The 15,986-nt window shown below is 35.8% G+C and overlaps 1 protein-coding gene across 2 annotated transcripts in view; it reads right to left on the reverse strand.

Annotated features, from left to right (window-relative positions):
* CWF19L2 (CWF19 like cell cycle control factor 2) overlaps window positions 1-15,986 on the reverse strand; it is a 59,781-nt gene that overhangs the window by 16,071 nt on the left and 27,724 nt on the right. For both annotated transcript variants that reach the window (XM_056492260.1, XM_056492267.1), the window contains exons 11-12: window positions 4,621-4,746; window positions 3,239-3,376 (exon numbers count right to left, since the gene is read on the reverse strand). In XM_056492260.1, coding sequence (XP_056348235.1) covers window positions 3,239-3,376; window positions 4,621-4,746 — 264 coding nt within the window. The remainder of the gene's footprint in view (window positions 1-3,238; window positions 3,377-4,620; window positions 4,747-15,986) is intronic.

Below are 15,986 nucleotides of genomic sequence, written 5' to 3' on the forward strand. Positions count from 1 at the left end.
ATGAACAAATCAAACCCAGGATTGTTTTTTCCATATATCAAAAAGATTAGCGTTGGGTTTTAAAAAAGTTTTTTTTCACCACTGTAAATTAAAGATTTGGGCCTTTCTCATGGTACTCATAAAACTGACATAGGAGCATGCATGGGATTGCTGTGGGAAAGGCAGCATTTCAATCTGCTGAGATAAGTGACATCCACATCAGCCACCTTCAAACAGAGGCCGAAGGGCAACAGGAGGTAAAAGCTTCCAGCACAGCAGGGCTGTCTTAGAACCATGACTACAAAAATAAGAATGGACAAGAGGGCAGTGACAAGTCAGAATCTAAATTTAAAACAAAAACTCAATAGGTAAACAAATAGCAGGGAGACAGTAAAATCCCTCCATCTCATCTCATTGAGCTCTTGAGAAAAGGAGAGGTGGGAAAAAGATTTAATAAGTACAAGTATGGACTGAACATTGCAGATGTTTAGCCTGTCAATCTGAGTGGGAGTCTGGAACATACAGACTTTCACTTGCCAATGAGATTAGACAGAGGTTTTATGAAGAGAGACTTTGGGTCTACATACTGATATTTCTTCCAAGTCCCATTTAAGAAAAGAAATCCTTTCATGAATTATACCCTTTTATTTCAACATCCCCATCTCTCTGTACAAAACTGCAATTATGTTATTATCTTCAATAACAACTAGCCTGTATTTCATTTGACATAGCATTAAAGCACTAAATATCAGGAAAGTAGCACTGATCTAGAGCAGAACATTCAGCTGTGTAAAAGCCAGAAAACACACTGGCCTGTCGATCTCATTCTGGTCCCATTTGTGAGAGCAGCACCTCTTTCCTCCATTCTCAACAGCCATGGGGCTGGAAGTTTCTTTTGGGCATGGTCTGGGAAAGTGATAGAAGCCCTGGGAAATCCATTAAGGAAATAATAGTGCCCTAGGCAATTCACAGTGATCAGATGAATGAAATTATTGAACAGAATGTAAGGGACAGGATCTTCCTTCTCCCATCCTAGTTAGGATATTATTTGTAGACTTGCAGCAGTTTCCTCCCACCACTTTTCTGCAATACGACAGATTAATTTTTGTGAATAATATTTTCATTTCTCAAATGAAGGCAGAAAGAGAAAGTCATTTGTATGTGTCAAATCTGTGTACTATGTTATCACGCTAAAACTGGCAAAAGAGATTTGTTTGCTAGACTTCCTGCTGGAATAAAACACCTTGCTGAAATGACTGGAGAGATGCAAGAATTTTGAAGACTAACTTACTGAGCCCCAGATCATAATGCAGATACTCCATGCAGTACAGGCTTATAAAGTACATAAATAATTATCTAGAACATCTGAGATCACACCCAAATTTTTCAGACTGCTGCCAACACTTCAGTGGTAACACTGATCTTGTGCTGTGAATAAGAATGCGTTCTACAGACATGGAAAGGCATGGAAACCTCAGGGAGGCCTAGGAGCCAGTTTATTAATCTAAGATCAAGAAACAACCATCTTGGGGAAGATCATCACATTTTGTGGTGACAGGATCTGAGAATTACCTGCACAGAAACTACCAAAAGCATTTTAGATCTTAATAGCAATTGGCATCTGAGATGCTTCTTTTTATTAAAGCTGAACAAAAATACCTTCAAAACCTAAATGTAACATTGTATAGGACTGAAGGACTATATTACCATGCATTGCAACAGTAATGGCTTTGATAAAATATCTACTTCGATAACATGTTCCAATACACTTAGCCAGTAAATAAACAGTATGGCTCAATCCTAAAAGTTTAGTCAAGAAACTTGTTCTAATAAAATAATGTGATATAGTACATCTCTGCCTAGTAATAAAAAAGAAACACATTACATAGCATCTGATCCAAAGCTCGCTGAACTTAGTAGGAATTCAGAGCCTTCCAAAACTAAAATTAAGAATTTGCATAGGCTAGGAAACACAATACATTTTTGTATTACTAATAAATTCTATCCTATGAAAAAAACCAAACAAAACCAAGAGAACAAAACAAAAGAAAAAGAAAGCCTTTAGAATGAAACATACTAAACCCAGTTCCTTTTTCACTCAGTGTGACCATTTTATGTTAAAAAAATCAATCTCCACCAATGGCTAAAATGTATGGGGGAAAGCTCATAGAATTGACTCTTCTGCTACATGTTTGCAACCCTCAGCATTTACTGCGGAAATCCTGAGCCAAAACCTATTGAGATCTCTCTATTCAATATTTAACAATTAAACAATTTCACTAAGTTGCTATATCTTTTTTTGCTCCCACTCACAATTAAGGCCTCCACTGCATACAAGTTCTACAATTACCTTCTTCACTGCAAAAAAATCTCAAACCACTCCTTCATTTTAAACTCTGTTCTGTGGCCACTTCCCATATGAGAAACAAAAATAGATATATTCTATTAAACTTCCATGCTAATTGTTCTAGTCTAGCAGCTGCCTTCTACCCACCCACCCACTCCCCCAAACTGAAGAAATTTTGTTTACTTAGGTTTTTGTCAAATGGCCACCGCTCTGTGCCCCTGATCACAGGGTATGCTTTAACAGCTTGGGCAGCATTCAAGATATGGGTGCACCATGTGTTCACTACAGGCTTTAAAAAGTTCCTAAATTCTCCCTTTTCATAACCTCCAAAATTCTGATTCTCCTTCTAATCACACCAGCACTGAGATGATGTTTGCAGCCTCACAGCGCTCATATGAAGCATCAACAGCCTCTTGTATATATACAGTCATGGCCTCACTCAGCTTCAAGATTACCAACGTTTTCCCTCCATCAGCCTTGTCTTTCATCTGAATTTATAGCCTCAATACCTATGATGGGATCTCTTCCTTTTTACTTGAGAGTTTTATAGCATAATCTCCTGGGTCTGAACTAGACATTCTAATTCCTTTTATACCCATAATGCCTTTCAGATGGCATTTAAAATAGGACAGGCGACTCACATCACTAAAATATCTATGTCTCTCCAGTGACTCTCTAAAGTGGATCTTAGGAATCAGCTCAGATGTTTCATAATGTTAGAAAAATCCCTGCTTTGTAGTTGGAAATTCTACAATTTACAATGACCCCTATTTTTGACAGTTCTGCATAATTATGTAACCATAAACAATTCCCATCTTCCTCCAGGCCTTCCCTTTACTCAGGCCTCATGTCCTCCCTGATATTTCTAATAATAACATGCTTAATTAAAAAGTTATACACACAACACCTTACCTTTGATGCCATACGCATGAACAGTGAGTTTTGATCCTCTGCTGTTCTCATCTTCTCATTTTTGACCAAATCCTTCAGGTTCATACTATCATCATCCTGAAAATACCTTACTCTCTCTTTATCTACATGAGTAGGCATCTGGAAGCAAGCACATTAAAAATAAATATTAACCTAATGAGAAAGATCAGCTATAAAATTCAGACCCTAACAATTTCAACAAGTTTATAGAATCATGAATCAAGCTAAGCAGATCCAAAACTACTGGGCTAACAGCTCCATTTTATCTAAGGAGAAAAACATCTTTCCCCTCCTTCAGTTGCATCAGTATGTCTCAGTAAAAATACAGGCTCTTTCCAAAGTCTCTACATCCTTAATATCCTTAAGGTATCAGAGCTACAACATTACCACTCAAGAAAGATAGACAGTACTTCACTGAATCAGTTAATTAGCTCATAAAAATGAAATATTCTACAAAGTAATTTTCATTACTGACAACTCTAAAGCTTTTGTAAAGCCACAGACATTACTGAAACACAGTAATCACAGATAGTACTGAAAACTTGTGTAAATAGGGTACCTCTGGGAAATGTTGCTATCTTAGACAGAGTGCACAAGAGAACAGATGTCCCTTAGGATAGGACTAAACTAAATTCTGGGGGAGCACAGGAAGTGGTCATTAACATCAAGCAGGATAGCATTTTCCAAAATGGAAACAACAGGATGATGACAACACATTCCTCATCCTCTTGTGTCTTTCACCTCTCCACAGCAGTGCTGCAAACTGATCTCTTCTACTAATCAAGAATTGATTGCTAGAATTATGAGGCAGTGTCACCTCCTCTTATCTCAAAAAGATCAAAGTGCTACTATATTTACTGCTGGAAGCAATTATCCTAAGAATAAAACACTGCTTCAGCTTCTAAGCTTCTTATTGCTCCCCAAAGCAGTTTGTTACAAAGATTAGTTCATAATTATTATTATCATCAGTAGCCATATTTTTTATTAGAACTAAAGTGAAATTAGCCCCTGAGACCTGAGTACCTCAGGAAAATATTTCTTAATTCCAAAATATTCAGCTCTGCTAGTCTTTGTTATTTACATAACTTTATGTAATATAAACTAAGAGACTGTGATAACTTTTCCTTGAATGTGCATGTAAATAAGCCCTAAAGTGATCCCTTGGGAAATGCAGTCTGAAAATAAACTGAATATATGCTTAATAAATATGTACTCTAATACTTAATTAGAATCGTCTTCCAAAAGGAACTTTTTAACTACCTATTGACATTCTAGTAAGATACTCATTAATTATGGCATCACAAAAGTAAAACTACAAAATAATTTAAGCATTGCAGTTCAACACTCAGATTTGTAAAACTTACCATCTGCTGCTTCCTTCGTGCTCCTTTTGGCTCCAGTGGCTCTGTTGGTCCCATCACAGGCCATGCCCTTCCACTTCCATCTGTTCTGACAAGGACCACTTGTTCATCTTCTCGAAGGCTTGAAGCCTGTGTCAGATTTTAAGACATATTTTAAAACAGATGGTACAAACAAGCCAAAAGAAATACCTAATGCATATTAAATAAATGTTTAAAATCCTAAAGATTAAGTAACAGATTCTTTACATTTTGTGTGCTCAGTATAGTTCAAAGTCAACAGTTTCACCTTAGTGAGGTATTTTTTTCACATTCTAAAAGAAAAAGGTATTAAAAACACATTCAATTAGTTAAGTGCAGAACTTTTCTTCTCAAAATAACCAAGTTTGTAATCTTGTCTTTTTGCATAAAGCTTTATCTCCAGAAGACACACATGCTTCTGGAAAAGTTAAAGAGATAATATTGAATTAATATACACCACAACCATTATAATGCTGTATTCCTGAAAATCATCTGAAAAGCTACAGCCCATTACCACTTCTTTTGTGGATTGGAGGTGTGGAGAATGACCACCCTCACCTCAGTCCCCCAAAAGGTTATAGAACCTGTCTTCATTGAAAGTCCCTTATAGGGGTGTTCTCAAACTGAAAGATATATATATATATATATATATATATATATAAATACACACAGAGGGGGAAAAAAAACAGAAATTCTTCACCAAAAAGTAAATATTTCACTACCTAAAATATTAAGAATAATTTTTAAAATAATTTAAAGAGCTATGAACTTCCTGATTATACTCCAAAGATGTTTGAGTAAATAAGTTGATTAAATTAGAGCATATAATGGGGTCACTACTTAATCAGATGGTATTAGGACAGCCTTTGTCAAATCTTATAAACAACTCCATTAATCTCCATTTCAAGCTATTTTCTACCAAACTGCTTTCCACCTGCCATCCTTGCCTACGGAAAGCTTGTCCCAGAAACCCAAATAAAGTCTGGAAAATCTGTAGATGCTGAAGTATTCTTCAATAGCTTAATTACATTTCCAAAGGAAAGTACATAAAGTTAGAAGTCATGGACCAAAAAGCTGCCAGGGTAAGCCAGACCTCTTTCTTCTGTAACACCAAAATTTTGCAAAGCAAACCAAGATGTCCAGCACCACTCTGGCTCCAATAACAATATTGATATTTTTAGAGAATACAACACAACTTATTTCCAGAATCAGCCAGATACATGTTATCTGTCTGTAACCAGTACCTCATTGTGTTACTTTTTCACTTGGCTTTTGTCCCTATTGGCAGGGGGAGAAAACGTGGCTCATCCCAGTATGAAAATAGCCTGTGTGCATTCACCCCACACATCATGTGATAAAAACATCACAGCTGACTGACGGGGGGGACAATGTTTTCAGGTCATCACTATGCCATAAAACCTTATTCACAGCAGATATGGAAAACAAAGATGAAGTTAGCATCAATAAGAATGTATCACAGGAAACTTCACAAATGCCACAATTCCTTTAAAACTTGGGTAACTTTACAAGTTTGGAAGTTGAACACATAACCATACATATTGCATGAAAACTCAAAAATCCAGAGCATTGCTAATTAGTCTGAAATGACACAGACCTTTGCAGAATAAAAAACCCCACCTTGTTCTAGACTCTCCATACCCACGTGGCCAGGTAGGGACACAAAACTCTCCCAAGAGAACTAGTCAAATCCACACAGCACACCCTTCACAGTTGTCAGTGTATTATCTAAAAGGTAACCACTTCTGAAGGGTCCTTTTTATGTGAAATCCTCAGTCAGGAGCATCTTTCCAATCATTCAGCTCCTTTTACCTACTGCTAACTTCAGGTCTCTCCTTCCTTACACTTTTGTGCTACTGAGATAAGAAAAAGGATGAACTTTTCCACTCCCAATCTCTAAACTTTAACCTCACTGTATACATGACATTTAAAAAATACAAATCACTAAAACCAATAGTCATTACAACAGCAGTGCTTCAACAACTCCAGAGTAAATATCAGATTCTCATATCAACTACAAACATTTAATTCTTTTTAAAGACATCCATCCCAAAATTTGTCTTCATTAAAATTCTTAATACAGACATTTCAAAGGGATGTCATTGATGTGAACACTGTTATTTTCCCAAAAGTGAATGGAATGCACAAGGTGTTCCATGTGTCAGACTTTCGTCGCCTTTGAAGAAGGGCTCTAAAATACTAGATCCAAGCAACATTTGCACTTTCTTTTTTTCTTCCCATTTCTGCATGCTTACACACTAACATACAGTTATGTTAGTGACAAGCAGCAGAAGAGTATCTTCTGGATCTGAACTATGGAATGAGTTAGGACAGGGATAGGAAATCGAGAAGGGAGCAATAGAAGTAATACATACTGAATTCTTTGAGTCAGAACCCTTCAGCTGGAAAGGTTTTGTATGCTTTATGAGGGTTTGAGGTTTTTTCTCCCTAATTTACAAGAGTCCTGAGTCCTGACACAAAGCATGTAATATTGACTATAATGCATTTAGATTTAATATTCCAGAGAGGGGGAAAAAAGCAAAAAATTATAGTAATTTATAGCTTTAGAATACAAAGTACAAAAAAACAGAAGTGATCCTTCAAAGAGAGGTTAAAGGAAGCAGAAAAAAGGATAAAATAATTATGGACAGTATGAAGACTAATGTGAAGTCATGTTAGAGACTAACAGCAAATGCATACTAGAAACCAAAATGAATCCAATGGATGCAAGCCAAACATGATTATTCAGAAGATTAAAGATGTTATTAGAGGTAAAGACATCCTTCAGAACTCAAAACCCTATCTAAACAGAACTGAGTTAAAAATACAGCATAACAGAAAGTTAATTATATTAATGCAAAAAAATTAATTTTTTTAGGAGAATCTAACAATTAGTAAACCTATTTCTAAACACATCAGAAGTAAAAACCTTTCTGGTAGAAATAGATGTGGTTACAGTATTATCAGAAGGTGATAATTGAATAATAAATTAATTGTATTTTATTCAACAACACTTTTTGAAAGAAAAAAAAAGAAAAAAACTAGAATGAACTTTAGCAATCATCTTTCAACTGAAATATCAGTAAAATGAGTTTTTTAAGTAAACTGCCATGAAGTAATGATTTTCACCAGAGCTTCCAAAAAAGAATTCAAATACATAATGTCCACAGCCTTCAGCATACACTGTATCTCTTAAAGAGTCTCAGTACAAAAATAATGGAAAGCAGCCAATACAATAAAAAGCTTTGAAATGATCCTGGGAATTCTGGGGCAATGTCTCTAACATTTCTAATGGACAAGTTCACACAAGTATACTAAAAATCAGACTTCCTCTACACTTGAACAATTACACCCTACTGAGAAAGAGCCTTTGCAGGAAAAATCCACAACTCACAGAATAGACTTTTTCAAAAGAGTATGGATATCAAGCTAACTGTAAGAGTGACTTAATCTATTAAGTACTTTTTTAAAGTTACTTTTTATCTATTGATACTGTTTTTACATTTGCTTTCCTAGGACTATATGATATGGTATATGGTAACACAACGTAGTCATTGTGATATAATAAATACTCATTAATAATTATGATCTGATAAATAGTATTTCTTTTAAGTACAACATAAGTTTAAAAACATATATTAAAGTATTTTTAATATACCTATTGTTAAATGTTAAAATTGAAAATGGAAAGGAGGCTCAGTCACTATCCCTGAATCTTGTGATGATTCCTAAACAATGTCATTTACAGTCTGAAATGAATAAAAATAGTGTCTATTTCCAGAATGAGAGGGAAATTGTTTGTTGTTAATTAAGGAACATGAATTTTTTACTTCTGGCCAATTAAATATGCAAAGTACACAGTTGCTCTCACCAAATGTACAAACTGCTATACAGCAATTAACACTCAACTGAACAAAACACAAAGACAAGTCTGGTTTTGAAAGATAAAAGCTTTAAATTAAATACATAAATAAATAAATGACAGATCAAAATATTTTTGAACTCTCCAGATATTATCCCTGTTCCATAATCCAACAGGAGGAAGTAAAAATCCTCTGCCACCCCAGGTGCATAGCTTAATTTGAGGAACAGACATTGGAGCAGGTGAATAAATGGAGTAATCAGGCCAAACATCTGAGATAAGATCCACTCAATTAGAACTCTTTTCCAATGCTAATAGCTAAAGGGAATAAAATAAGTTTTAATAGTCAGTATATTGTGAGGTAGGGAACAACTAAAGCTGAAAAAAACCTATTTTTTTTTAATTACTGAGCCAACAAGAAGCTGGATGCTGCATGATTTGAAAGCTTTCTGCAAATATTTACTGAGAGCTATACTCAAGTGGTACAAGAACGGTGTAATGAAGGAATAACAAAGGAAAAGTCTTCAGCAAGGAACTAGCCTCTACAACCAAATGCCAGCTTTGTCAAATCAGATGCTGCATTAAGCATGCCACCTGTTTCCTTTCCCCTACAGTCTCTGGAGAATGGAAATGCTTTGAATATTGCCTTATTCCTCTATTGGAAACGTCTGTCCCTACTTTATAGTATCAGTAAGTGTCTAAAAGATATCTAGCACTTCTCAGAGTGCTGGACTCAGCTATTTCTTCCATCCACATCTCCTGTTCTCTTCATTGCCCCTTCTCCTCCCATTCCAGTTACCCTTCTCTTAGGCTCTGAGGCTGCATTCACACATAATCACTGGTTACCAAAAGGATGTGTAAATCCCATGTAGAAAGAGCATCTGCCTCTTTCAGGGCTAGCTATCTTTAACAGCACTATGTCTCATATTCAGGAGGCATTTTATTCCCAACCTGGAGTCTCCAAGTGACAAGTCTCAAAGCATCTAAGCTCCCCTTCAGGCTCTAACATTTGTTGTGAATAGTGGCACTGAAACCTTCAATGTAATGCCTATAAAACTCAGGAGGTTAACCACTCTCTATAGCAAGACTGAGGTTTGCAACTCACAGGAAGATGAAATTAAAATGGTCAAAGGTCTGCAACAGCAGTCCACTGAATACATGTTTTATCTTTGATTTGGGTTTCTCAAAGCAGAAAAAAAGATAAGACTAAGAGAATTAGCAGCATGAGAAAGGAAAGGAAAAGCAAACTTCTAAAAACTAGGTTAAAAATTCAGTATTTCAAGAAAGATTTCATAAATATATTAATGAGTCACTATTACACATTCAAAAGGGGCTAACACAGTAATGGGATTTTTTAAAGGTTTTACACGATCAGAAAGTTGGACTGCCATAATGAGGCCCTTGTGTTTAACAGTGAAGAGAAGCATTAGAAAATCTAATGCAGGCTGCAACACAGAGGTGAACTATTCTACAGAAGAGCACCTGTATCAGGCAGTGATGGTTTGTGTGTAAAGCACAAGACTAAAAAAAGAAAACCCAAAAACTCCAAACCATGGGAAAGGATTAGGTCTCTATCCCCTCTTTCTACCAGTGAGTGAGTGACACATGTTAATAGCACAATACATAAAAAACTTAATTTGTTCTTACTGATATAAAGTCAGTTGCCTCTTAAAATTCAGCAATTCTTTGTTCTTATATTACAAAAAGGTTATTTTGGCTAAACTGTTGATTACTCAGAATAAGCAGTTAATTAATCTTTATTAATCTCCTCTTTACAAAGACTACCTCTGATCAGCCCTGCATGCAGAAATCTTTCTACTTCTGCTCTGTACTTATTTCTGTAGAGCATCTTTAAGATAGGGTGACCAGAATATCATATCTTGAGTAGAATGGCCACACATACAAATCTAAAGTAAAATTCAGTAAGAGTCATACTGCCAGCCTGTGGAAGTAAAACTGGAACTAGTAATATATAACTTACAACAGCTTGTAATGTGTCTGTCCAGTGATTCACCTAGGAATGGGAAAAACTAAAGCAATTAAGTCTAAGTTTAAAATAATACTGGTTATCAGGAAGCCACATAGCCCTGAAAATACAACTTAAAAAAAAAAAGCTGTAAATATTCAGTTGGATACTCTAAATTGTCAGCTACACTTTGAAATGGTTAGTCACTTAGCTACATCAATGAGCCACTGTAGGTATGAGATGTAAGAAAACTTGTAAAAACATAATGACTAGATGGCTTGTTTATACAGCAAGAACATCTGACACAAAGGATTTATATTCTCAGACCACAAAAAAGAGAGGTATTGCAGCATGTTGGTTCTTAAGTCCACAGATTTCTATTTCATCTTATCAATTGATTTAACACAGTGAAAGGGTAAATACAGCAGTAAAAATATGTAGAAATTTAACATGGTGTTGGGAGAAAAACAGAGTCAAAAAATGGCACCATCAGTTACAAGTGCTGCATGGCACTTGGATATGATTTTTGTCTCTGGTGTTAAAGCATACTTGGAAGTTTTCATATTCTCAGTTTGAACTCTAAGAAGTTTTAGCCTTCTGGACTTTTATATTTTTCACATGTACTGAAACTGTAAGGTATTTTACATCATTTAGTTACTGATACAATTTCTCCAACATGTTTTAATTGCAAAAGCCAATTTCCTATAAATTACATTCAGGAAGATAAGCCACTTTATCTTAGTATGTCTTTGTCTTAATTGTGTAATCCTCTCATACTGATATCAACATGAATATTCAGGAAATACACTGATCAATAACAGCATACACCTATTATTTTTTAAAAGTATGCACTAATGATATGAAAGCTGTTCTGCAGAAGCATACCCCCTTCATTATTCCATGTTACATTTAGAGCTAGTCAAGTCTGTATGGAAAACACAAATTTTTGCTGGAGAAAGAATGGCACAGCCATCTTGCAGACAGATTCAAATGTGATGGAACAGCAGGAATCAGGACATATGATGAGCTGAAAACATCTGAGAGTAAACAGCCATGATCAATCTGTTGCAGTATCTCTCCACCATCTGAAGTTCCATATAAAATCTCAGATTTTTACTGTGCATTTGGAGAGGATCATTAATCCCCAGTCTGCTTGTTTCTATACAAGTGTCTCACCTATACCTTGCTAAAAAGTAATTTTAAATAATTTTTAAAGGATTCTTTATATATGGTAAGTCTATAATCATTCCTACAACAGTATTTAGGTTCTGCACTGGTTAAGTCAGAATGAAAGTTATGAAAACATATTACAGGTAAATTTTGACAACCAAATATTTTCATTGCAGAAAAATATATGTGTTTATAGTCTCAATTCCCAAACCCAAAATTAAACAACCTGGCACACTTGCAATTTTGAATGTTAATTTTCAGGGTGATTTGGCTTTTGTTCTCTTTGTGTTTGTTTAGCACTGGCTTGGTTTCTTTTTAAATAAAAAATCCCCACACATTAGAAGTATTATTTTCCTTCTTCTTTCACTTCCTACTCTGAAGTACTAATCACTATCTAAATTTTACATGTATACACACATATACACAAACACACATGTACTCACACCACCCTACTTTGAGATATCTGTCTCTTTCTCCAAGGAATCACTATAATTTTTAAGCTATTTGTGAACAGGTCAATCTTGAAAACATTTGAAAAATAAACATACATTCTTGTTTTCCCCATTATCATTATTGGAACAAATAGAACATTATTTCAGGTTTGTTTCACACCTGATTCCTCTCAGCTGCTTACTCCTACTGTCACATGGTTTACTTCTCTCAGGATAGTAACTGTGCAGCAAACCATTTCTCTGGATAAAGATCCAGCATGCTCCATCCTCTCTCCTAATGCAGAACTATATACAATGGGATGCAATGGATGCAGTTTCATAGAATCAGAGAATATTAAGGGCTTGGAAGGGCCTTAAAGATCATCTAGTCCCAAACCTCAGCCATAGGCAGGACCTCCCACTAGACCAGGTTGCTCCTTGTCCAACCTGGCCTTGAACACTGCCAGGACTGGGGCATCCAGGACCACCTTGAGCAACCTGCTCCAGGGTCTCACCATAACTCATAGTAAAAAAATTCTTTCTAATATAAAACCTAAATTTTACCTCTTCCAATTTGCACCCATTACTCCTTGTCCTATCACCTCAGTTTCTAACAAAGAGTCCCTCTCTGGCTTCTCTGTAGGCCCCCTTCAGACAAGTAGGATTTGAGATTTAAACCAAGCTGCTTCATTCAGTTTCTTTTCTAAAAACCAGTGTTATTTCTTCAAAAAGAATTTTTACAATATTATTTATATTGAGCTAGTTTCCCTAGAATTCTCCCTCAGTCTGGAGTCTAATGAACCTCAGGAATCTAAATTAAACATCAGACCTTCAATACATCAAAAATTGTGTTCAGACAGGAGGTGCTGGAAACATAATCAACTTTATTATTTATACTCAAGAAGGATAATTGAATAAAAATAGCAGAAGCACTTGAAGTACATGGAGCTCTTAATATTATGAAGGCTTTCACTAAAAGATGAGCCCCCCTTATGCCATAAAACTCACTGAATTAACTTTTCCCTGCACTATAAATCTACTCCACCTAGGCTGCACAAGCAATGGCCTGGAGTCTGTTACTCTTACAGATGCAACAGGTAGCCTAGAAAAGGTTTTCTTCTTTAAAGCAGCATCATGTCAGCCATTGTAAACTGAAATGCCAAAATTCAAGTCTCACTCTATGGATATGTCCTATGACCAAGAGCCTTCACAGAAGCACTGAATATTCTTCAGTAGAAAAGCACTCATACTAGACCAAAAGCTGAAGGACTTCCACAGAAAATTCAGTTATTCAAATGAAGATTTTATGTGATTAAATAATTCATATTTTCCCTACATATTCCCAAATGCATAACAGAAAAGCCTATAGCTGTTTCTATTTTTCAGAACTCTCTCCTTTTAAATAATCAGTGACACTATGCCCTACCATGTTATTCTGTTCTAAGTACCATCTTCCAGCTTTCATTCAATTTTGTATTGATTTTGTCTTTCAAATGCAATTCATCATTATTGAAAACTGTCTCCAGCATTTGCTCAGCAGAGACTACTTTCTGTTCCCTGCATACTAATTATGTTCTATGGAATACAGAAAAAAAGCTTAGGGTTGAGAAGCTTTTCTTCAAAGCTGTACTTCATTTGGGATTGAAAACAGTTTTAAAAGATGCATACTCTTATACTGTAGTCATCCAACAACCTGTTACTGGACTAGATTTCATGGTAAGTCTCTTCCAAAGGATATATTCTATATTCTGCTTCTTCCCCATTTAAATTTTTACCTTCAAAATTTTGTACTGCAAATAATGTGCCTCAAAGGAGTGCTAATGTTCCAGATGTAGTTTGTTAAATAAAAATACTGAATAAAAGTATAAGTTACATCAGCTGGGACTGGTACTGACAATGGCAGAGGGGACATTCTGATAACCAGTGTAATAAAACATAAAGCTATGTAGCACTTTCAGAACAGAAATACAAACTGTATTTAAGAGATAAACTATGAACACATGGAAGTTGTTTTCTAAATGCTGAAGTCTCCACAATTTTCTGCTGTCTCCTTACATTCAATAGGTATCATTCTCTTCACCTATCCCAACCCAGAAACCCTATGGTACAGCAACCTTCTCTTTACACAGATTCACTAGGACTCAAAGTTCACCCTTGCTTTCTCAAAATGCCCATGACAAATCAGACAATAAGCATCTGAAAATAAACATAATCTCATTCTACCCCAAATTAAATCACAAGTTTTTTTTATTTCCATAGACCTTGAAGGTTGTCTCCTGCTCAAACTTAAAGACAAAACAAGCACAACCGAAATGTGGCTCAATTAAATACAATACCCTTTAAGACCCCAATTTCCATTAACAGAAAAATTTAACTGTATTCACACTAAAATTTATAAGGTTACATAGTTAAGGCAGCCTGCAGTGAACAACAGAGGGGTTCTACCCAAGGTGACACTTGTGAAATATATCAGCTGAGAAACACAATGTTTTTAAATTCCAAACATCAGTGATTGTACTTCACAACCACATTTTTTTGAGATTGCTTAGGGTAGAATTCTTGTTTAAGTCAAAAAAATTACAAAACTAGTCACTAAGTCACACTGTAAAAGCTATATTTGCCTGTAGTCTCTTACAAACAAAAAATAAAATTATATAAAATTAAAATAGGATTTAACCTAGCCCTTTATAGTCCCTTCAGTCGTTAGTTTCTTGATCACTTTAAGGCAGAATAAACCAGCACCTCTAACAAAATAAAAAAATTGATCCTGTCCTCTATACAAACCCCAGCCATTCATACACCACTCTTATACTAGCATAAGTCTTCACTCAGTCACGCAGGGAACAGAATTGGGAAATTGATCTATGTCCAATTAATTAAGAAAAAAAACTTCCTAGGGAGATGCATTCAAAATTGCCTTCACTACTTCCTGATTTATCTCCCCAGCTCTCCCAAGAGAAACTGAAATAAGGCAAAGACACATTTTAGGACCTCCCAGCATGACACTGGCCATGCTGTTCCACAGAAGCAGAGACAGACCTGCCTGAAACAAAATGCTTCATGTTTGTTACTGGTAATGGAAGCAAAGCTATCAAACTTTGGGATTAATAGGATATCCACTTGGAAAACCATTTCTGTGGAAACTGCTTCAGGTACCTCACTTGCAATACACCTGGCTGAAGTGGCTGAGGCTGGTGTTTGGCTGGTCTATGCCACAGAAAGGCTGAGTCCTGCAGAGTCAAACACACCTTCACAAACCAGCTCCCCTTGTGTTATGGGATGGTTTCTGAACATCTGTCACACAGTGTGACACAGCTGGCTCTGGATACACAGGAGTACCAAACACACCCTGCTTGCGTCCCAAAAGTCAAAACCAATTCAAAGCTGTAAAATCAGTAAGAATTCCCTGGCATCACAAACATAGGGCTTAGGACAGAGAAACTGTAAGCTCTGCAGGACTTCTGACACTCAAACACCATGTAATACAGACTAGAAAAATCCAGGAAAGAGGCACAGTCAAGGCATATTCATAAATGTTTACATTTGGTATTTTTGTAATGACTGGTAGTTGCAAAAATGCTTTAATTAAAAATTAAGATAAAAATCAGAATATGGTTGAAGACCAGGCCTGGCCAAAATTGTTATCCATAACTCAGTACCCTAAGGAATAGGTGTCTACCAACATTTCTGAGGCCCAAACACAAAACCTCTTTATTCCCAATTTTAAAATCTGAATGGATTTTTCCCTGTGTAATTACACAACTTCGTCTGCTTTACTTAGGGTTTTTTACATATATGAAAAACATGCCAAAGAACTGCACTGCAATGAAGCAGAGTCTACCTACACAGAGCTTTTGTAATTTTAAATTCTTGTGAATTCAGGTTGTGAGACTTAAATACTATC

This window comes from Oenanthe melanoleuca, chromosome 1, assembly GCF_029582105.1.
Source record: "Oenanthe melanoleuca isolate GR-GAL-2019-014 chromosome 1, OMel1.0, whole genome shotgun sequence".
NCBI classification, from domain to species: domain Eukaryota; kingdom Metazoa; phylum Chordata; class Aves; order Passeriformes; family Muscicapidae; genus Oenanthe; species Oenanthe melanoleuca.